The sequence below is a fragment of the Falco biarmicus genome, chromosome 15 (genome assembly GCF_023638135.1).
Source record: "Falco biarmicus isolate bFalBia1 chromosome 15, bFalBia1.pri, whole genome shotgun sequence".
In the NCBI taxonomy this organism is placed as follows: domain Eukaryota; kingdom Metazoa; phylum Chordata; class Aves; order Falconiformes; family Falconidae; genus Falco; species Falco biarmicus.
The window spans coordinates 20,113,608-20,137,191 of NC_079302.1; the positions used below are offsets into that span (position 1 = coordinate 20,113,608).

The 23,584-nt window shown below is 39.9% G+C and overlaps 2 protein-coding genes and 1 long non-coding RNA gene across 7 annotated transcripts in view; 2 read left to right on the forward strand and 1 right to left on the reverse strand.

The window, feature by feature from the left end:
- LPCAT2 (lysophosphatidylcholine acyltransferase 2) overlaps positions 1-10,781 on the forward strand; it is a 32,776-nt gene extending 21,995 nt beyond the window's left edge. For all 3 annotated transcript variants that reach the window (XM_056360511.1, XM_056360512.1, XM_056360513.1), the window contains 3 exons: positions 6,905-7,003; positions 8,769-8,910; positions 9,171-10,781. In XM_056360511.1, coding sequence (XP_056216486.1) covers positions 6,905-7,003; positions 8,769-8,910; positions 9,171-9,418 — 489 coding nt within the window. In that variant the 3' untranslated portion in view covers positions 9,419-10,781. The remainder of the gene's footprint in view (positions 1-6,904; positions 7,004-8,768; positions 8,911-9,170) is intronic.
- The window catches only part of LOC130159186 (uncharacterized), a 750,763-nt gene that overhangs the window by 599,732 nt on the left and 127,447 nt on the right, over positions 1-23,584 (reverse strand). The gene's annotated exons all lie outside the window — the stretch shown is intronic.
- CAPNS2 (calpain small subunit 2) lies at positions 12-6,897 on the forward strand. Its single transcript, XM_056360516.1, has one exon. It carries the CDS (start codon positions 1,550-1,552, stop codon positions 2,300-2,302), a length of 753 nt encoding a protein of 250 aa, XP_056216491.1. The 5' UTR covers positions 12-1,549; the 3' UTR covers positions 2,303-6,897.

Sequence of the window (23,584 nt, forward strand, 5' to 3'; positions counted from 1 at the left end):
GAGTAGTTGGTTAACCGACTTGTTGACAATGTTGTGTTAAAAATCACATCCCAAAAGGATATTTAATTCATTATGTCCAGCTTAGTAAAAGCTTCTTGATTAGTAATTCCTGTAGGCTAGACAGGCGACTCTTTAACAGTTTCCTCCTTATGTTTCAATGGGAAAAGGTTGGTCAGTTTGTAGCTTGTGAGACAACAGCCATCCATCAGATCAGGTTTCTGTACCACCATCAGATGATAATCTTCATGCTGGTAAGGGCTGAATATTTCCTTTTGCCTACCCCAGATTTTGAGCTTATGTGCACTCCGACAGCTTAAATAACTGTTGCAAATAGATAATTTAAGGCAGATTGAAGCTGACTAGAGTGTATGTTCCTGCTGTGTTTGTAAAGGGTGCTATTAGACATTATAAGGACTCCTCTTGCCTATCTCCAGCCATAAAGGAGGCTATGTGTTAATCTGATCATTTAGGCTTTCCCCCATAGTCAGTGGTGATCTCTCCCATTTTCTACTTCTCTCTGAAGATTAAATTGCTCTGGATGTGCCCCTCTGACTGTAACAGAAGCAGCAGTGACTAGAGCATAGCACAGAATTCGTCTTACGTCTAGACATCCAGCATGTGCTACAGTGCAAGCAGCATGTTGTCCTGCAACCGCTTACAAATTGGAGTTTGTTTCTCATTGTAGGAGCTCTCCCAACTCAGCATCACTCTTCCTGATCAAGTTAGCTTTAGCAGTGCCCTCACTGGTCCTTGGGAGATCATTGTGCCGTATATGCCAATTAAAACTGTTTCAAGATTTTTCCAGATAAAAAGGTTTTACAAGCTCTAAAATAGATGAGAGTCAAATATATTTCCTTAGTTGCTGAATGCATTGAAGCTCTAGCAGGGCTCTAGGGACTCGTCCTTTCTTCGTTGTTGCCTCCCCATCTTGAACCATTGGCTCCTACAAACATGTAGTCCGAGTCCTGAAGCACAGTACATGCAATAGAAATACGGTGTGGCCACCACAATAATTAAGAGCAATCAAGACTCCTTTCACTTCCCTATCTGGCGCAGCAGCAGCAGCAGTGACTAGAATTAACAATATAATGCTTAATTCACTAAAAAGTTGAAGGCATAAAAGACTGCAAGAACAGACAAGACTCTAGTAAGCTTCTGCTACATTCATCTTAAAGGAGATCAGCTTCACTGAGGAACAGGTACAGTAATGTGGCAGGGCTCTTTTCAGATTGCTTCAGTGATGAACACAGGTATTTTGAGACTTTTGCTCTGTGGCTTTCAGCCTCATCATTTGTTTTATTTTTCTAAAAAGATTCTTCAAATCACACAAAGCTAACTATGCAGAGAAGAAGAAAAGAAATAGAGGCGTATCAACAATTGACAGAAACTACCGAGATGACTCTGACAGCTGGAGACATGCACAGACACGGGGAAGTCTAAGCACGCAGATAAGCTGTGTTTTGCCTACGCCCAGCTCAGATGCAGCGCAGCTTCCGAGAGTTACAGAAGCACTGGATCTCTGAGTAACTCCCTTCAAAAAATATTCACGATGTTCCTTGCTAAAGCTTTGCTGAGTGGAGGAAGCGGTAGTGGTAGCGGTCGTGGAGGGAGCCTTGCACGTGGCCTTGGAGATCTCCTAACAGGAGGCGGACGTGGAGCCAATATTGGAGGACTCGTTGGAGGTCTTGTCAATCTTATAAGTGAAGCAGCGGCTCAGTATAATCCAGAGCCACCTCCACCTCCTCGCAATCATTTTACAAATGTGGAGGCTTATGAAAGTGAGGAGATCAGACAGTTTCGTCGCCTTTTTGTCCAGCTGGCTGGAGATGATATGGAAGTGTGTGCCACAGAGCTAAGGGACATCCTAAACAAAGTCGTCTCCAGACATCAAGACTTGAAGACAGATGGCTTTAGCTTAGACACATGCCGTAGCATGGTAGCAGTCATGGATAATGATACAAATGGCAAACTGGGCTTTGAAGAGTTTAAGTATCTGTGGAACAACATCAAGAAATGGCAGTGTGTGTACAAGCAGTATGATACTGATCAGTCAGGCACTGTTGGGAGACCTCAGCTGCCAGGCGCCTTGAAGGCTGCAGGGTTCCACCTGAACGAACAGTTCTGCCAGGTAATCGTGCGCAGGTATGCCGACGAGGACGGCAGCATGGATTTCAACAACTTCATTAGCTGCTTGGTACGACTGGACAGCATGTTCCGGGCCTTCAAGTCCCTGGACCGAAATGGAGATGGGCATATCAAAGTGACCATTGAAGACTGGCTGCAGCTGACCATGTATTCGTGAAGGCACAGCAAAGAAGAATAAGCTTTGTCTGGAAGATACACATGGAAGACTACAATCCTGTACAATAGAACTATAGTCTTTTCCTTGGTCTAAGGCAGATATAGCTAGCGGTAGATAGCCCAGCTTAAAAGTGTTGTGATTCCTTCTGTGCATGCATTAGGCTGCTTTTCTGAAGGGCTTGTGTAAGTTGTCAGTTGGACAGCTGCATAAGTCTGTCTCTAGACTCTGAAGAGAGGGAATACATTGGAGGATCAAAGCTTAGTCATTTCCTCACATAGAGTGGTATGCATATGAGTAGAACTATTATATAAAAAGCTCATAAATTTGGCATTGTTGTTACTGTTCTGATTTGTCAGCATTTGCTAAGCTGCAATAAAGCTCTGTTTGCCTGAAGGCAATTGCTAGTGAAGAGAATTGTGCAGTTATTTCTAACAAGGGGGAGAACATGAAAGTTGCAATAACTATGGTGATCAATGAATTTACATAATCATATTTAATTTCCTTCCTAATTCTGTTGTTTCATGCTTGTCTGCTGAAGCAAAACCTGCGTATTATTGTCAGTTGTACCTGCTGGCCAGGACAAAATTGAAGAGTTATATAAGGCTACTTTTACAACCTCTTCTCCTTCCTACAGTTCTATGAACTAGTCTTTTCTCTCTTTCCTTCAAGCCTTATTATAGTTATAATGAAAACAGCTTAAAATACTACATGTATATTTAGGGAAGGTTGCTGTAATAACGCAGTCACATAGCAGCCAGCCAGCCAAAATCAACCTCTGAACTATCTGAGTTAAATGTTATCAGGGTGCAGCGTCCCACTCAAGCTAGCCACGCAGTTCTGTCTAAGATGTCAGCTTTTGAGTAAAAGAAAAAGGAATAACATGAACTGTAAAAGGTACATTTCTTGGAATTAAGGATCACATAGTTGACGAAAACAGCTCTTGCACTGTAATGTAACATGGCTCTGCTGCTTTAAAAGAAAATTGTCTAGGGTGTGTGCTAGCTGACTGGAATGTGAAAGGATGAGTTGAGTAGTTAGTGCGCAGATGTAAGAGTCCACATGCCCCTGCCCCTCCCCAGGGAGACATCAGTGAATAATTGAGAAATACCACACAATATCTGCAGGGCATCTGAATGCTAATGCGGTACTGTGGTTTGGTTTGGTTTCTAAATTTCCATAGCTTTGATTTCTAAATCTTGCAGTTACAATTGGCAAACAGTATTTTCCAAACCGATGAAATCTCCTCCCTGGTGTACTTGCAGAAGCGTTTTACTTGCAGCTTAGGAAAAAGTAACTTACAACTTTTGCCCCAACTTTCTTTCTCTTTTCTCCTGCACTTTGTTTAATACCAAGCTGGGTGACAGAAACAGTAAAAATATTCATAATGTGCAAATTGTGATGAAAGAGCTCAGTTCCTTCCTAATGGCATTCACCACCCTCCCAGTTAGTCAGTGGAAAAGGACACAGTTATCCGCAGTGGCATTTGGGCTCTGAGTGATGGAAGAGCGAGCACAGGGGAATGTGTGATACCTCCAGGTGAGCACCATCCTACCAGGTAATTCCCCTTTCTGACTAGTTAGAACCTGCACATAGCTACAGACAGTGGAAATTACAGAGCTACAGGAATAGCCTCCTACATGATGAGCCTGGACATGAGCACAAGTGGGGCATCTGCAGTTCCTCCCCAAAATGGTCCAGTTGTAGCTTCTCTGTGGTAGCCGTGTAAGCGACTCAGGCTTTACTTAGCTCAACATGAGTGACTAGCACACGCACACATACGCAGTTGATTTTTCCCGTTGCCTGACACAGTGAGAAAAAAGTTGAGGCAGTAGTACTTTAAACTTTATTGACTGCACCTGTCTTGCGGTCCTTGTGCAGCTCTAAATGGAGACTGCTTCTGACAATGCAAATTTTCTTGTTTCCAAAAGCGTAAGATTTACTGCATTATATTAAAAAAAACCCAACAACAAAACCTTAGTTGCCGTAGCCTGCTATAGTGAAAACAGTAGCAGAAAACTGGTTTCCTTAAAGAAAACAAGGGCTGTTGAGCTTACACTATGTTTTGATTATTTTCTATAACACAAATACAAACATCTAAATATTGATGTTTTACTTTGCTGTTTAGAGAATTGGAGCTCAGCTCACATGTTGCTTCTTTAAAATATTCTGAAGTGCGTAGGCTGCAAACACAGGTAGATATGTGTAGAAAAACTACTGCCAGGGCTTGTTTGCAGTGGTGCTACACGAGCACTGAAGGTTCTCCTGCATTTTCAGCTTAACTCCCATCTCTTTTTTTCCAGGCAACAACCCTATCATTTTTCCTCAACCAAAAATGCCAGAGCATTTGGAAGTTAGCCAGCGTCCTAGGGTTTAGTAGAGCTAGTCACAACATGATCTTGCAAGTACAGTAACTTTATATCCTACTCAAGTGGCTGGAGTTCTGTCTGTCAGGTTGCACTCAGTTTTGATTACTGGGTTTTAGCACTTAAATGAAAGTAATGTGACCCTTATTAGCTTTTGTCATTTTTCCACGTGCAGACACAGCTGTGTTAACTTGTTGCAGAATTTGTTTAATGAGACTATTTTAGTTAAAGTTTACTTTCCAATTCTTTTCTTGTGATACATATTCTTAACTTTAAAAATAAATTAAAAAAAATATTCTGATCGCATCACACAATTCTTTGCTAAGAATACAGCCTACAAAACTGTCCAAAAATAATATTCCATGGAACTTTGAACAATTATTATCTACACTCTTGCTTCAGTTGTTTTAAGTTTATAATGATATATTTTAAAGTTCAATCTGTTATCTCTGTTATGAGAACTATGACGTGGCCAAAACATTTAAAGTCAAACTGTGCAGTATGGTGAGAGCACATATTTGTAAATAAAACAGCATTTATGAGAGACCATTGTCCTTTTCTGATGATTAAAAGCTGTAAAAAATTATATCCCTTAGACACACACGAAAGTAACTTAAAGATTATTCATATCTTTCCTAAAAAGTTTCCCTAAAATTCACAGGATTTTAAAGCACAAGATCTTCAAAGTTTGCATGTCTTCAAAAAAGACCGGTTAGACCATCAATATAAAGAAATAACAATTGTATGTGCAAAACAGTCCTGAAGTGGTTTTGAAGGCTAAATAAAGTTGTATCTTAGCAGTTTTTTATCCTGTCAAATACATAGCTTGATAAAGAAAAATTAGTACTGAACACATGATTACACATACTGTGTTAATCAAGAACTATCTTAAACCCTACATTCAATAACAGAAATACCTACTTCATAGAACCCAAGATTTTCAAAGCACTCTACAGAGCAGCCTTAGCGTTTCTCCACTGGCAAGCTCCACATTCTACTATTCAGGACCAGAAAGCCACAAACAGAAAGGTTAAGGTTGGTATGCTCAAGTGGGCATTGCAGTTTGGTAGAAGAGACAGAAATAGAATCTAGATCTGGCTGTTCACCACAGATTTACCCAGGAGACCACCCCTCTCTTGCTTGTCTGAAAAAGTTTTGTGCTATTCTCAGACTTGGGGAGTCAACTTTTTAATTTTTTTTTCTTCTTGGAATGTACAACACATTAACCACAAAGGGAACTCTGCTTTACACTTTTGCTTGCTTTTAATATGTTTTTGATGACTGCCCTTATTGTCGATGTTCCAAACTGTGAGCTAGTAGCCATCTCCACGATGCTTTCATTAACTACCCTGTGTCCGTTGCCTAACTCTCATATACGGCTTTTCTCCAGACAGAATGTTTCCCCAAAACCCCAAGAAATTTTCAGTGTCGTCACAGAAACACTATTGACTTAAGCATGTATTTCAACAGGCATCTCCCGTTTTCCCTATCTGCAAATATAATGCAGCTTATGTAGAATTAATCACAAATCCCATCAAAGCAAGCTTCAAATGTTTTGTTGATGCAGCTTTGTAGTTAACGCATGGAAATGTTCCTTCAGATCAAAACTGGAATTATCAGAGAGGCTGTTACAATGAATTCATTGCATTTCTGGCTTAAAAGGTAGGACGGTGTATTGGCTTCAAAATAGTATGTAGGGCAATGCATTTGCTTCAAAGAAAGGCTTAAGATAGACCATGTAGATTTACTGCATCAGGCTGTCCTTTTGCTGGCATATATTTTATTGCTGAAGGTTCTTAGGAAGAATTAACTCAAGGCAACAGCTTCACTGTTGGCCTGTTTATTCTAGGATGTTGCATGGGTCTCTGAACTTCAAGCAAGCGCCGGTGCTACATGAACTGTTACAGTTACCTTAAACACCTCAGTTCTTGTTTGAGACTTCTGGGAGTTCCATATACCTAAGCAAAACTTGTGGGTTGTTTTAAGTCTTCTGTTTTGTTTAGCTGTTTATAAGACAGAAATTAATACCCAGTTTTTATCTGTTGAAGATACGTACATTGCTATGTCAGCCCTTGTATTATATATATTTAGCAAGCTGTTAGTATTTTTTCCAGGAAGAATAAATAGCTCTAGTGTTGTAAACTGTCTTAATGCATGTTGTATAGTTGATTTGTACAACAGCTTTTAAAGTGATTTGCAATATCAGCTATAACTACTGCCATGTGTATTTTGGTTACAGAATGGAGATGGCACCATCGACTTCAGAGAATATGTAATTGGTTTGTCTATTCTTTGTAACCCAGCCAACACAGAAGAGACTATTCGGATGGCATTTAAGGTAAGTTCAATTTGGTGTAAATCTGCAAACCTGACAAATCAAGACTGACTGTAAATATGTTAGCTTTCAAGTCATAAGTTTATAGCTTCAATCTGTTATGCAAATGTGAGTAATACTCTTAAACCAATTGACATTTGGAGTGTGAAGGGGAAGGGGAGGATTGCAGGCATCATAGAAGAGGGTTTCAAAAGCCATGTAAAGGCACTAATGAATATGTAACTTGGCAGGCTAACTCCAAAAATGATTCAGCAGCACTTGCAGTTTTTTCGCCTGAGGTTTTTTCTGCTGTGATTCTTCAATGTCACAAGTAGACAATAGATGGAGCAATATCCTTTTGTGGGTCAAGCACTCAGTAGAGTCACAGTTGCTAACAGAGTGGAGGGATTGAGAAGGGCTGCTCAGGACTGGTACATCCGAACTCGGGCTGCATCTAAGATGTATTGGTTTGTACTGTGGCGTCTTGGTAGTACAGACAGTCAAGGAGCAGTAGCTCCTTTCAGATCCCAGGTACAGGCAGGTAATGTGTGACCAGGGATGCCCAGGTTGTCAGTCCCTGAATGGGAAAATGCTTGAGTGACTTCTTTTTTTCCAGTAGATCTTTGACACAGATGCAGTATTTTACCCACTAATCTGTTCTTATGAAACATATTGAACAATGTATTGAGATATGGATCCTGTTCACCTTAAACTGGGTACTTTTTTGTACTGATGGGTACTCTGAAGTACCAGAATTCTTACGACGATCCCTTATATCTACTGGCTGCTTTACAGATAAGCACTACAGCTGTTCAAAGTGATTTGTGCATTTTCAGGGATGAAATAACTACAGATTCCTATGAAGAAGCAAGCCTAGGAGCTATTTTTGCTGTTTCACTGTTTTGTTTTCTAGACTATACTTTTCAGTATCTTAACAGTTGTGCTGATAAAATCAATAATTTGTTTTAATTCCTGATTTCAGCAGGAAGTTACTGGTTCAGCTGGTGAAAGCCTGTTTCAGTCTGAAATGGAACTATGCGTTTCCTTTTGCAACTTGTTTTCTTTACCACTACATGTACTTCCCTTCACAATGGGAACGTTTGCCTGTAGCAAGTACTTAAGAATTACAGCCATCTATCCCTTGTATTTCTCAAGGGGTTGACTCAGAGCTGATGCTTACTGTCACTGCGTTGGGAAGGATGGGATGATCAGTGCACATCTACTGCCTGCATTCCAGTCAGCAAAATTACTTGTTAATTACAATAATTCCTTAGTAGCCAATTGATCACATGTACTAAAATAGGTATTTTATGCCAGAGCATAAACTGTGGCAAGTGTAATATGATGGCAGATGTGCCATAACTTAATGACAGTGAAGACTAAAACCTGAGATGTTCCAGTGTAGAGTGGTTGAATCCAGTAAACCCTTAGCATAGCTTATGGTGACAAAACCCATAAACTTTTGTTTAAGTTTTGTTTTTTTCAGTTTAATATGAGTTTTATTACTGAACTAATGCTGTGAGTTTTCTTTGTTGTTGCAGAATGTTCTAATCCCAACTATAACATGGACGTTGCTCTGCTAAGTGTCTGCTTAGTCTTACTCCAGAGAAAATACATAAAAACTTTTGCAGGAGAAAGTAGCTGAGGTGCAACCAGTCTCTTCAAATCCCAGGCACTGCTGGCAGATTGTGTCTTGAATACTAGAAACCTCATATGGGTAGCTAATGTGTACAGAAGGCTCATAGGCAAACTGACGCTGAAATATTTCTACACGATATGTCTTTTCCAGCTCTTTGACATGGATGAGGATGGCACGATAACAGAAGATGAGTTCGCTTCCATCATTCAGTCAGCTCTGGGGGTGCCTGAGCTTGATGTTTCTATGCTCTTTAAAGAAATAGATGCAGATGATACCGGGAAGCTGTCCTATGGTAAGTTACGTCCTTTTGTAACAAAGAGCACTCTGACAGTTGAGTTTTCTACCTTTTTTGTCCCTGAAGTTATCCGATGGTTCTCATACCGTGTTTCTTTGGAAAACTGTTGAAGCACAGACCTGGATACTTTGTGTGACACACCTGAGATGCTTCGGAGGAAAGTCACTGGAGATCACCTTCAGTACAAAAAGCAGGCACTGAAACTTTCTTTGATTCTGTTGCTGCACTACATTATCTGTGTTTTTTGTATTTTTCAGATGAGTTCAAGAACTTTGCACTCAAGCATCCAGAATATGCCAAGTTGTTTACTACATACCTAGACCTACAGAGATACCAGTTAGATATGTTGGAGGAAGATGACATTGAGTCACCTGAAGTCAAACACAGTCCAGTTAGAAAAAGTGCAATCCCAGTCTCAGAAACAACACCAACTGCAAGAAATAAAGTCTGTCCTGAAGGCAATGAAGAGGATAACTCAAGTACCTCTGACAAAAAGGATGACTGAGAAGAGTTAAAGAATTCAGCTCTTGAATTCTACAGAATTTTTTTCTCCAGCTGTTCATAAGCACAACTGATACAAAAGAGATGGAAGTTACAATTTAAAAAAATGTTTCTTTTTTTTTTACTTTGATATCAGGAGGAGTTATTCCTCTTTGAATGAAAGGGAAAAACCACTGTAACTATTCTACCGTTGATGTCACAGTACTGGGAATGTTGTTCACTGTCTTCCAAGTCCATGCTTCCACAAGAGTAACAGATGTGCTAAGAGGGGTAAGAGGCTTCAGCACTGCTGTGACCTCTCCACTTGTGTAAAAAAAAGTGGAATTTTTGGTGCTGCTGTATTCCTCTACATCCCCAACATATCTTAAGGGGAAAAAAATGATGCCATAGTGTTTTAATTTGCAATATCCCTTAGCCTTTGCCGAGTTTCTGAGAGACACAAATGAGTTACAAGAAGCTGAGAGTTGAAGCTGGTGGTTTCTTTTAGCTGTCCTTAGATTTCCCTTAACTACTTGTCAACTATAAAGCCTAAGCTTCTGAACAAGACATGCTGATTCACTGATGTTAACAGAAACAGCTTTAGGCTTAAAGGCTAGTTAAAGATGGAAATGGCTGCACTTCTAACAACAAAAAACTGATTGGAATTCCAGGATAGCAGCTCACAGTCCACAGGAAAATGCAGACAATAAGACCCAAGAATTAATGGACTATTTCAAAATAAATAGAATATTGTTTACAGTAACAACTGTTCAGCATCACATTAGGAGGAACATTTCAGGCTTCAGCATATTTTTATTCTAATAATTGTCAACAAAGGAATGTGATCTTGCAGTGCAAAACTTAACAAGGCAAATATGCTGTCAAGCCATAGTTCTAGTAGTTGGTATCTACTCTGAAGTTGTCTCCTAGAAACCATGTTTGCATTACTGTGCCATTACTCAATGTGTTCTTAGGGTCTGATTCAAAACCAAGCTCCTTCTAGTCAATGATTGAGTATGTTTTGCCTCAGTCCCCTCTAGTGCACTGAAAATTGGGCCAGCACCTTTTTCTATCCTTCATCTTAATGCACTTTATGCAGCATTTAAAACATATAGGTATTTATGCAAATATTTCTACATAAAAACTTGGAAGGGGTGGGGTGACAGGATACTTTCAAATTAAAGCTGAGTTGAGCAAAGCCTAGAATGTCTAGTACCAAAAATAACCAATTTTCAGAAGGTTTTCCTATGTGAAATGGTAACCTCTGCCTCATAAGTTATTGCTTGCATTGTCTGGCTGCAAGCTCATAGCCATGTTTAATCTGTGTTTATAATTGTGCCTATCCTGATGTTTCACGTGCTTAAAATAAATCTATATTTTTAAAAGACTTTACTTGAACAGCTAAGTCTTTTCAGTACAGTGGGAAGGGTACTCTGGCTACCTTAAGGGGCTGGGGGGGGATTTCCAGGAAATCATCCTTATGATGTCTTACCTTGATAAACATGGTGAAACCTGAAGTTGTCACTTTTAGTTCTGAGTGTGATAGCACTTTTCTTTATGGTAAGGCTAGAAAAGTAGGACAGGACTCATGCTCTTCCGAAGACTTACTTCTGTTGACTGCCTCAGCAAGACAAGGTACGATAGAAGATTCGCATATATGTGGAAAGATACCTCTGTTTTGTGATGGAAAATAAGGCATCACCATTTACACGTAAAACGAGTGACCTTAACCACAGTTGAGAAGTAATCATGGCTTTGTGTAATAGATTAGGAGAGGATTTTCTTTCACTTTAAAGAAGAATCAGGAGTTACCCTAACCTGGCTGTCCAGTTAGCTGGAATAAATGTTAATTCTTTGGCAAGGACGCTTTTACCTAGCATGTTAACCGAAGTCCTTAGCTTTTCAACCAGCAGTAATCTTTTCAAAGAAGACAACTTGTATTCCAAACAGTAAGAGAAAGGGGTGAGCAAAGATGACAAAGACAACCATGTCGAGGTCTTGGAATGCCAAGGGTGCCTTACGCACGCTGCTGTTGAATCCAGCCGCATTCAGCAACTGAAGGACTGGGCTGCCCAATAGTGTAACATATTTAGGATCAGTGATTTTATTGAAACCTGCAAGTCATACAAGTGCTTTGCAATTAAAGCTAAAAATACTGTGTATATAAATCTACATATCCCAATGGTTTAAGGAGGAAACGCCATAAATGGGTTTGGTATGTAGCAGTGATTCAACTGTGCTCTGAAAAGAAATCAGCTAAACGCTAGAGACACTAACTCAATATGCACACATCTGCTTGATGTGCGGGAAGGGAATACATTAATTTCTAGGCATCATTGTGCCTCAGGGAGCTTTTAAAAGGACCAAACTAGAAGCAGTCTGCAATAAACGGGCATTACATTAAGTGGCAGAGCAGGAACTAAACAGGAGGAGAAGGTTAAAAACACTAAAGAGAAAATGGTTCTCAATCAGGCATTGAGGGATGACACCTTTCTGCCTGAGGCTTCCTGAGGTGCAAGTTCTTAAGTCTGCAGACTGCTTAAGGATCATTTTGAGTCCTGCACAGTAGAGCTTATGGAAAGTTATATTTAGTCCCATGTCACTGTAGAAAACATCATTTATTTAATCATTATTTCTCTGTCATGCTGTAACATGGATTTGATAAATTCTTCACAGATACCAAAATAAGACACTGTGACGTATTTAGAAACTCGAGCAAGCAAGAAACCAAACAAGGGTGAGAATCAGACACGGACAAGAAGAAAACACGCTAATTCTCAAGAACAGAGGCCCATGGGGTGCTGTTTCTCATGTTTGCTGATAGCTATGTATATACACTATTAATAAATCTCATTTACATTTTTTAAAAGCTAGGCTCCTGTTTCTAAACACATGGAAGGCGATGGTGGGTCACCTAGAAAAGTGGACCTTCTTTGTTCACCCTGGAACCAGGAAGATATTAATACTACAGATCCCGATCAATTTGTGTAAGGAAGATGAATCAACAGGGTCTCCACTGGCCACACCGGGGTTTGATTGCTGAGGGAAAGATCTTCTGATCCAAGAAAATTAAAACTGTATTTGTACTTCCTTTGCTCTGTCAGTGCCACTGCCTAAATAAAAGTAGAAATAGAGATAACACATCCAGGTTTCATGTCAGATCATACTACTATAAGGTCTGGTCCGAAACTACCAAAATCACATGCCCATCAGTAGAAGAGCAGTAACACTTTGATGGGAAGCATCTGCAAATGGATCTCCTATTTTCACAGTCAGTAGCTGTGCAGCATCAGCCAGAGGTACCAAGCCAGGCAGTGGCTGCTGCTTCAGAGCTTTTGTATTCATCTACATCAGAACAAGTTAGGTGCCAACACATATTCCCACCGTGTTCCTGTGGGTGTTGCCTCCTCTTCCTCATCAGCTCACTCCATATTGTGCAGGGAAAAAATTTCTGTAATTCCCAAATGGTTTGCAAAGGAAATTTTGCAAGACAGCTGTATGCTGTTCAACCCCTCTCAAGAGCCTGGCAGGATGAAGAGCCCTGGAAGTTCAAAGAATGGTCACGTTGTGTGACAAGTCTAATGATCATTCATAGGACTGCTGCACAGGGTAAGGGCTGCTTGGTCATATCTGTCACCTACCTAGCAATTCCCATCTAAAACAAAGTGTTCCCTGGGTATCAGAAGTCTGAGAAACATTTGTTGAGATCTTTTTTTCTATGGTGGTCAGCATGCCAGGGCCCTATTCCTGGGTAATTCCTCAGGCACTATGCCAGTGCAAATAAATATGCCATTCTGCCTCAGCAGGTTTCTGGTAGTGTTTGCATTGGTGCCAAGGGCTACTCAGAATGCATGGATGTGGAAAATCAGGGTCTGAAGCTTAGAAACTAAATGTAAAAAATGTCACCGCATGCACAAACACACCCACAACTCCTCTGTGGACAGTCTGCCTGTGAACTGTTTGACACAGCCTTCAACAAGGAAAGCAGCCTGAGATTTCATGCTGAGAATTACATAGTTCTCACTTTGAGAATGCCACAGGAAAAAAAAAATTCAAATCTGTTTCAAAGAAAGGCTTGGAAGGTTTGTAGTTACACTCTCTTTGATTTGCTAGGAAGGTTGGACTCTGATCAGTGGCCTTCGACTTACCTTTTTCCTGTTGGTTTCACATCCCTTGGAACAGTCTACCTTTCCCTCTACTTTCTCCCTCCATGTTTCCACCTAAAATGTAGCTACTACCATTAAAAGATGTATTCCACAATGACAAGAGTTAAGAAGTTGTAAGATTAAAACATAAAAGTTACTGAATTGGGAGGGATTCAGGGGGCATATGCAGTATTCAGGTAACTACTTCTACTGGTCTGCAGTAACAGCAAACTTGTCAAAGGTTGCAAGGGATTTTAATGACATTTAATTAATTAATTTTAAATCTTTACTCAATGAAATAACATTTATTAGACTGACTAGCAGTAGGGAGACGTCTGTCAGCAGTGCTTAAGTTGGCAGACTCTCTGTTACTATACATAGCCAGAGAGGCAGAAAGTAAACATCTTATAGGATTAGCAGCTATGTTCATAGCTGAGATGAAATTTGGACATTTCATTAGTCTAAGATTGATTCTGACATTTCATAAAGCCAAAATGCAAACAAAAAAATGTGTCTGATATAAATACAGTATGCAGCACTTACACAGATAAAGTTCAAGAAGCGCAGTAGGTTTAGTGCCGTGACAAAGGAAATACAGAAGGGTCATTTAAGGACCCAACTTCTGCTAAGCACTCAGGTGTATGCTTAATCCTGTGGGCATCAACCAGATACTTTGTACTTACTAAAAGCACATAATAATACTAATAATTAGAAGACAGGAAAAATTTCCATGGCTAGTTATTGTCAGTGGTGGTAAGAATCACACAGCCCTCACCAAGGAAAATCACAACTGATTAAATTTTATGAAAGTTTTCAATTATTGTGCCATCTTCTTAGCTTAAGATATTCTGTAACAACCACAGAATGGTGAGACTTCAAAGCCACATGACACTGTTATCATGGGAAATACTTCATTACCTCAGCCAGGCACTACCTACTGTTGTCTTTTTTTAAGTCCCCCATGCTGCAACAGGTTGAAAGTGAATATATGCCCCTCCTCTATCCTCACATCAAAGTTGTACTTTTTCATGATATTACATGCTTTAATGTGCTGAAAGTAAATCAATGATATTAATTATTTCATCAGTTCATTTTTATTAGACTATCTAGAAAACATTCTATTGAAACTCTTCTTTTGCATGTTAAAATGAGGTTTAAGTGAGGCTTATCTTTTAAAACTACACCTGCATATGCATTGCTTTTCTCTAAACGGGGCACAGGTAAAAGTATGTCTCCCTAGTTTCTAGAAGTCTCCTTGAGTGTGTAATCTCTTGATGCTATGCAATGGCTGCATGAGACTTGATTTAGTGGTGTAACAGTACTACAATAGGAACCATTGAAACAAGTCATAGGTTTTACAAAGGAGATTGGGGAATTTGTATTTTCTAGGAATTGTGAGCAAAATCAAGACATTTTAAGAATGTTACTTAGTTAACTTTTAATTGTGAACTTGGTGTTAGCAAAAATACCCGATAAACACACTAAAAATCCTTCCCTTCCCATAAACCCAGAAAACAGAATTTGTTTGCAAAGTGAGAATTCATTAAACTAAACATCGTTAAAGGCCTCTGCAGAGGAAGACTACACAGCCTTGCCGGACAATCTAGTCCATTCCTTAACAATTCCATTCCTTAACAATTTCTATTGGAAAAGTTTTTCTCATGGTCTAACCTGAATACTTCTGCAGCTGAAGACATTAGGTCTTCTGTTCACCTTGCTTAAGGAGAATTGATTGATTTCAATTTCTATTTCTCTGCGGGGTAACTATTTATATCTGTACATACCTATATCCAGAGCTTATCATCATGCCTGTTTCACTCTTGCATCTCCCAGCCTGCCTTTCTTAAGCCAAAAAGCAAAACCTCTTTTTTTTTTTCCTCACAGGCTGCACTTTTTAGACTACTGATTATTTTCATTTAGGTTCACCAGGGACAGCCCTACCATTCCTCAGTACACTAGAAGGCTTTCTTTCCATAGTTTGCAGTTGATATTCCTGCTCATACACAGCATAAAGCTTGGCTTTTCTAAAAACCCACAGCCTTGCCTACTCATACACAGCTATCGCCAATCTGTAAGCCCTAGACCCTCTTCCAAAGAGCTGCTCCTTAACCAGCCTCGCCCTTGCTCTCTTCCTACAACTGCTCATTCCTGCCTACTGCAGTATCTTAGCCTTATCCTTACAGAAGTTAAAAGACAAGTTTATCAAGAACATTTTGATCAGTTCAGATTATTATTAAAAAGAGCTTTCTTCTTAAAAAAAAAAAACCAACAACAAAAAAACCCCTTCCCTTTTGTTAAGGACATTATCTTCCTAAAACTTCACTAAGCATCTGACAGTGCACTAGGAGCAAAGCACTACCAACTAGAGAGACATGATGAAAGCTTAGAGGCTATAATTGTTCAAAAAGAATAATAATTTCCTTTTCAAAGGTAAACATCAGCCTTGCAGACAAAGATAAGGCCGAGTGCACAATTAGATACGCGAGTCTGTGTTTCTGCTCATATCTCCTGATATCAAAGATTGCAGGAAAATTCAAAATGTTTTTTTAAAACGTAAAAAAGAAATGAACAGGAAAAAGTGTAGGAGACTAGAAGGAGTCATACCAGAACTGCCAGCAGCTTTTAGGAAAGCTGTTTTCCTCAATGCCGGAAGTCTTTGAAACGGGAGATAACCAGCCATGAACTACAGCAGCCGTTCAAAGCAGAAATAATTTAAAATGTTTACATTTTGTATGCTGTTCTTTTGAATGAAAGCATGCCAACGTCCATAATGTTATTTAATTACATGTCTTTGACAGCATGTCTCTTGTAAGCAGAACAGTATATTGTCAATATACACTGGGGAGAGAGGAACAGAGGCATTTTCACCTATACAGTTTGAATGCAGGTTTGAACTATTATTAACTCAAAGCCACACTAAACCTAAAACAGCCTTTGAAATAAATACAAGCAGGAGCCATTCTTTCTACCTTGGCTATTGCCATTTTTAAAGGAAAAAGTTTATGCTTTATAGAGTGGAAACTTCTCTTTGAGTAGAAAAGATACTTCGTGGACCAAAGAGAACCAGCCCTTCAGACAATGACAAGGAAGAGGAGACACCTTTGACAAAACTCTCCATTGTTATTAATTTTATTACAATAGAGTTCACTGCTCTAGCAGAAGAAACAGCCATTGAACTAAGTATTGCATAAGGCACATAATAAGGGGTTCTATCTTCCCTGGACATTTAACAGTTTATAAATAGACAAGGCAAAAGGAAAGCGACTACCTTGCCAAGAGTTACACAGGAGGGTACCAGCACAGCAAAGATAGAAATAACAAGTGTTCTGACTGCGGAATAAGTGAATTACCCATGGGTGCTCGTGGTGTCCCAAACCCTGTAATCAAATATGACATTCTTTGCTTTAACACTCCCACTGATTTTTTTAATTTTTTTTTTCAGATGCAAGAAGGCAAACTTCGCATCAGATCACAAAAAGCACAGATTAAACAGAGTTGATCTTTGATGGCAAGATGGTGCATTTAGACTCTTTTAGCATCTTTTTCCCTACCAAAATACTTGTACTTCTCACCTGCAGCTATCTCTGACTTGCTTGCTTTCACTAGTCATTTTCAGTGATATCAAGCCTGATTCTTTCCACCATGACTTGGTGCATGCTAAGGTGCAAAATAAAAAGATCTCAGGTGTCCATACAGTTACACAGGGGTACGTAGGCAAGTCCTGCCCTAGCAGACACTGGCCCGTCAGCACCGGTCAGTGTCTGACCTTGTGGTGGAGTCATTCAGTCTCAATTTACTCTTCTTCCAGCCTGATGTGAACCATTTCACAGTAGACAGAAAACCCTTCCCCTCCACCTAATCTCTTATTATTTTCCCAAGTGGAGTCCATCTAGCTTACATCAAAGAACTGGTCTCATTAAGCCATTGTTTTATAAGTCTGCTAATATTTTTCCTGTCCATAATACAGAAGACACTGCTGATAGAAATATGTCAACAGGAAAACAAACAGGCAGCATTTGACATGCTATTAGTCCAAGTCTGGGTGGATAAATAAATCATAGATCAAATATTCATAAGGGGGAAGACACTGTTTATTTCCACTGGATTCATTACGCACACATCTCCCATCCAGCACAGTGACAAACACATCCCACAAAAAGGATGTCACAATGTACCCAAGAAAGGACTGTTGATGCGACGAGGACAATGTTTTCCCTCCTTAGAAAGTGCTTCAGTCTTTTGGGAATATATCACCCCGGTCATAAAAAACAAAGCCAGCTAGAAGTGTCCTTTAGCTATACCACTGTGTAAGGCAGGGTAATTCATCAAGACTGAATCATTCTTAATGACTGGATGTTTCTCTGCAAACAATTTGTGCTGTAAGTGCAATAAATATTAAGTATTTCATCCCTTTCTTTAAAATACTGAAACTTCCACGCTATTCTTAGATGAAAAATATATTCTAATCTTATCCTGCTCCTGCATCAGACCTACCCATCAGGGTAGCCCACCGTCTTCTAACTGAGAAAATACATAATAACTTAATGACATTAAGTTTTTCAGCCCATGATGCTCTCCATAATAAATGATACTGATACAGCAAAACTGAACCAAATTTACTTTGGCAACACATTAGTAAAGAAACCACGTCAGCAAAAGTTTCAGATGCAACCTTAAGTATAATAAAACCAGGATGATAAGGTTAGCATCTTCTCTTCCTAAAAACAGTGCTATTGCAATCAGGTCACCCAAACTCTAAGGAATAAAATACTTATCCATGAGGAGTCTTCAGTTACTAGAACTCTATAGCTCATGTCTTTAGTGGTGAAACAAACCATCAAACAAGAATATTAATTTTGAGTTAGAAGTCTGCCACTAGACAGATATCTGTGACCCACTGGTGGCATCCACTCTCAGACAGTAGGGAATCATTAAAAAAAAAAATAATCAAGAGTTATTTTCTACTTCTTCAGAAGCAGTTACTTCAGAGGAAGCGTCTCAGATAAGTAAAAATTTACCTTGATGTCTAGATAAACGCTGTGTGGAAGCACCCAGAGAGCTGCCTCTGTGCCTAAAGTATCATTTTCCAAAAGCCGCCTACAACTTAGAGGACCAAGTACTGTTAAAATACATTTTCAGTCTGTTTCTTCAGAAAACATAGCCCAACCAAGCACAGGGCACAAAAAGAGTGTGATGGAAGAGAAGAAAATCCCCACTAACTCCATTTTAATCGTGAAAATAAGCTCTCTGAAGGACCTATGCACAGGACTGGTAAAAAAAGCACGAGCCACTCTTCCCCCACTGCTTGCTTAGAGCAAAGACGGAAGAGAAGCCAGGCAGCATTCAGAGGACTAGTAGAAGAGCAACTCTTGCCCTGGTAATTAGGCAACTGCAACTAGAGGCACGGCAGCAGCATGATACAGCCTTTTTGCTTACAGTAGTAAACCAAGAAATTTCCAGTCGGCATTTCTATGGGATAATGGAAGGTGTTTGCCACCCAGCATAGCAACCCCCATGTATTTTCTCTGCCGAAAGCCTCATTTATGCACAAGGAAGCTCATTTCATTTCTATGTCACAGTAGCACACTGAGTTATTGCTACTGAAAGTCGGTGCCAGCTCACCAGGCAGGTCTGTGTGTGTAAGCTTTTTTCCAACAATGGCAAATTCTATTCAATTCTTTCATTATTCAAGGCTGGGTGAGGGAACATTGCTATACAGTACCATATTTTGCTCTGGCCTCTTATGAGCTTCTACTATATCTAGTCAGTGCTCATCACCGTACTCATTACAACTTTGTTTTCTCATTAATTGATAAATAGTCCAAAAGCCAGAGCTGATTTTCTCTGAATCCATTCATCATGAAAAAACATTTAATGAATAGTTTTAATTGAACACATTCAGCCCTGGGTTACACTGCAGACCATCTTCCACAGCTTTAGCGGTATTTACCAGCCCTGCTATATGGTTGCAATCACATGGTGTATCCCTTACTCCTTGACTGGGTGAAAATAATTTTTACAGTTCCAAACCATCCCAAACAAGGAGGGCATACAAACCACTAACCTAAACCACAGCCTTCCAGGCAATGTTAGTGCTCTTCCAGGCAATATTAATGCTAAAATCAAGGTAACTTGAGTAGCCTGTTTCAATGAATGTCTGGTGACTAGCAATCGGAATTTCACTTGTTCCTACAGAATATAATAAACTGAATTTGGTTCTTTTAGTTGCTGAAACACTTTCCAAATGGGTGCCTATTCTTCCCGTATTTAGTCAGCACTCAGTCTTAAGCCACAAAACCATTTAGATAGTATTGCTTCTCCTTTACCTTTGCTCTCCCCATTTCTGTCTCTTCTTTGTACAGAACATTAAAGACTGGAAGTAACACAGATACATTTGCATTTCAAATAACTACACTTACTAACTGGAGGCAAAAAGGCTGTGTAGCCTCAATAAAAAGCCCTGTATTCAAATCACATCTGTACATCACAGCAATGTGTGGAAAACAAAAAAAAGCAATGAATCCAGAAATGCAGCAAAAGCTATGCCTAATGTTAAACAAATGAAAGTGCCCTATTACCCCTTCCTGGGGCCTTACTAAACAAATTTCTGGAAGAAACAGAGCAGCTGAGGCTTTCTCAGAGACAGACAAAACGAGATCTCCTCACTCCAGAAACAGGTGTCCTTCATTTGTTTGTTTTAAAAATCATTAAACAACCCTGAAATTCAATTGCATCCCTCTGAAGAAATGTTAAGGGGTTCTTTTCTTTACATATTACAGGCAAATGCCCACCATTAAAAACAAATGTGTGGATTTTTCCTGAGAAACTCCAAATAAAGCCATACATCAAGAATGTTACCAAGGTCACTTCCTTGCTGCAATTCAGTAAAAGATGCATTCCCAACAGGAGATACCATAGCAGATTTTTTAAAATTCAGCCAAACTTCAAGGGAGATTCAAAGAATGGCTGCTTCACTCCTGCAAAGGGAACCAATTAAAGATCCAGTGGTAAAAGGAATTTTGAATATATTGCACTTGAATGAAACAATGTTTGAAGAAGGAAATGGATTTGTTTATGAGACACATTGTTGGCTTTGCTGAGTTTTACCACCACGTTTTCCTCCAAGAGGAAATACATTATTAAACAAGAAGGAAGAAAGCCTCTATCAATCCCAGTAAGGCAGCCTAATGTTAATGTCAGCAATGACATGGTAAGGCTCCTTACCAGAGTTTTATTTGGCATTTTTAATTATAAACCCTCCAGAGCTGCCAAGTTCCAATTTACAGCCAAATTCCTTCCAAAGGACTGGGATTTTGACTTCAGCCTATTATCTGTTTGTGGTTTTTATTTTTAAACTTGGATTCTTTAGGGCTTGGACTGGCCTTATGTCAGACATTTTACAGAGCCTATCACAACAGGGCCCCAAACCCCACCAAAATACAAATAATAATTTATTCAGCACAGCAATCTCACCCTTTAATGTACATTTTTGGAAGCTGCATTATCAGGTAGATCTGCCAAGAAACAGGCCCCAGAAAATAGGTCCTACAAACTGTATACCAGAATCAGATAATTACATTGTATGATAATGAACTAGCACAGTTAAGGAAGCATCAATACTGCCTTAGTGGTTCCTAAAAGTAAAAAAACTGAATTAGTGTGCCATCAAAGCTGTGTTATTATACCACAGAAACACAGCAAGAAGCTTCCAGCACTTCTCTGTTCCTGGCCTCGTACTTGTTCCAGTAAGCAGACCGTGTGCTGCTGCTACCTCTGTAGCTCTGACCCATTTTCTCTTTCTCCCCATAGGGGCTGCAGAGACTTACCCAACAGCAGAGACTAGAACAAAGTTTTGCTGAAATAAACTCAGAAGGGAGAATAAGGGTAAGAGAAAATAGGGAAAAGCATAAGATAAATAACATGGGAGTCAGTGGTCAACATTAATGATTAATTTATTGAGAAAGAGAATACTGAAGTGCTGGTGCTGCATTAAACCCTGCTTATGCCTCCTTACGAACACACAAGTCAAGGGTTGGGGGGGCTCAAGCCCATAGGAAAGGGAGATGTTGAAGTCAACTGCAGCAATTCTAGAACCAAAAGAAGAAGACGAACTAGTAACTGACCTAGGTGTAGTAACACATAGGCAAGTTTTGCCTCCAGTGGCCCTCTCCCTGGTGAAGCTACTAACCATACCAACTTAATTTGGTTCTATCTTCTTATTTTCTGTCTTGTCCAGTCAGCATATACTGACATAACTAAATATACAATACTCCTTCAAAGTTGAGTTTGCCTTCCAAATTTGACCTAAGGTCTCCTAGAGCACAACCCTGATGAAAAATAGAGGCAGAAAGCTTCAGAGAAGTCCCACACTCAAACAACTTGTCCTCCCATCCTCAAACTCCCCTGAAACTTCCCCCATACTTATTTTATTGAAAGGGTTCCTGTGCTACCCAGAGATCAGAGTCCAGCAAATATGCTAGCCTACCCCTTCTTGCAATCTAAACAAACAAGTTCTTAGCTGCTAGCACATCCAAGTCCCAACCAAGCAGTACCTATACCTATCATTTTTTTCAAACTTCATTATTCTCTCTCATAAAGAAAAAAAAAAAAAAATAAAAGGAAGGAGAAACCACATTTCCCAACTTCCTCTGAAAGTTTTGAGTCTAACTCAACTCATCTGCATCAGACACTACCCTGGCTCAGAACTCCTGGCTGGAGTTGAACTCAAGGCAAACGACACTGCTGTGCAGGCCAGCAGCAGCCTGAGCCCCTCATGAAGAGGTACAGGATAGGTATTCAGCACTCCCCCAGAAAATCTGCAAACTGCTAATGAGATGCAGAAGCCGAGGCTGAGACAGGTGCCCCTTGATTTCCTTCTGCAGTATGTGTGGAAGCTCAGGCAGATCCTTGTCTAAACTCTGGAAATTAAAGAAAAAAACCCCACACAAAAATAACAGACGAACAAAACAATAGAAAACACTAGGATCACAAGAATGTATTAAGAAATAGCACTGATTACATTACTAATATGCAGACTAATAATTAATGGCCTGTCACTAACAGCAAAAACTTCTTTGAGGAATTAGGAGTGAGCATGTACAACTCCTCATTGTTCTATGCTCCTCTGAAGGTCATACCACGTATGCTAGTATATCTTGATATTCTGCAGTGATGTGCTGGTTTGCTTTTGGTTTGACATCCTTTCACATGAATTCAACTCACTCTTCCCCCCTCCCCCCTCCTTTTTTTTTTTAATTTAAAAAATTTCTGTGTGCTCCTTTGTGCAGGAAATTCCTGCACTGTTCAGCTGCAGGACAGCACAACTGAGTGGAACATTATGGAACTCGGGCCTGATCCCATCTGCTTTCCCATCTCTACCTCCCTGCCATCACAAACCTGCAGAATGTGAAGTATCTTGGAAAAGTTCTGCAATGTCTTCCCGAATGCACAGAAAGAGGCTTAAGTGGTTTCCCTCTCCTGAAGACATTCAAAACCACACTGAAAAAGCCTCTTAAATTCATCTTTGCTTTTCTTCCAAAAAAATAGTAAGGCATTTATTTTTATTATCCTTCATTTATGAGCCCTTATAGTTTACGTTTTCAGGCTTATGAGCTAGAAATGTAACTTTTTATTCTTGAAAGGAAGCTAAGTTTTTAAGAGAAACACATGAATTCAGAAGGTGGGACTTTATGAAAACATCCTAAATATTGTGAAGTTTGGGCAAGCTGGCAGCCCTGGCCCACCCACAAAGACGGAGGATCCCTGGGATGCTGCAGTATAGCAGCCCATCTGCACCAGGCCACACCGCCCACCAGCCCTCCCCAGGTCTGTTCCAGCTCAGTCTGGCTGCCAGGCGCTCCCTGGGGCTGGCACTCGCTCAGATTCTCTTTTAAGAGAGACTGCCTTCTGCAGGAGATCCTTTCAGAGCACGCCCTGCTGTTCCATCCTGTATTCATTTTTTCTGGGTTCTTCTCTATGGCCAGGTGAGCAACTATATTTGTATCATCCCAGTTCCTCTGCTTACAGAGCGAAGGCGGGCTCAGGTC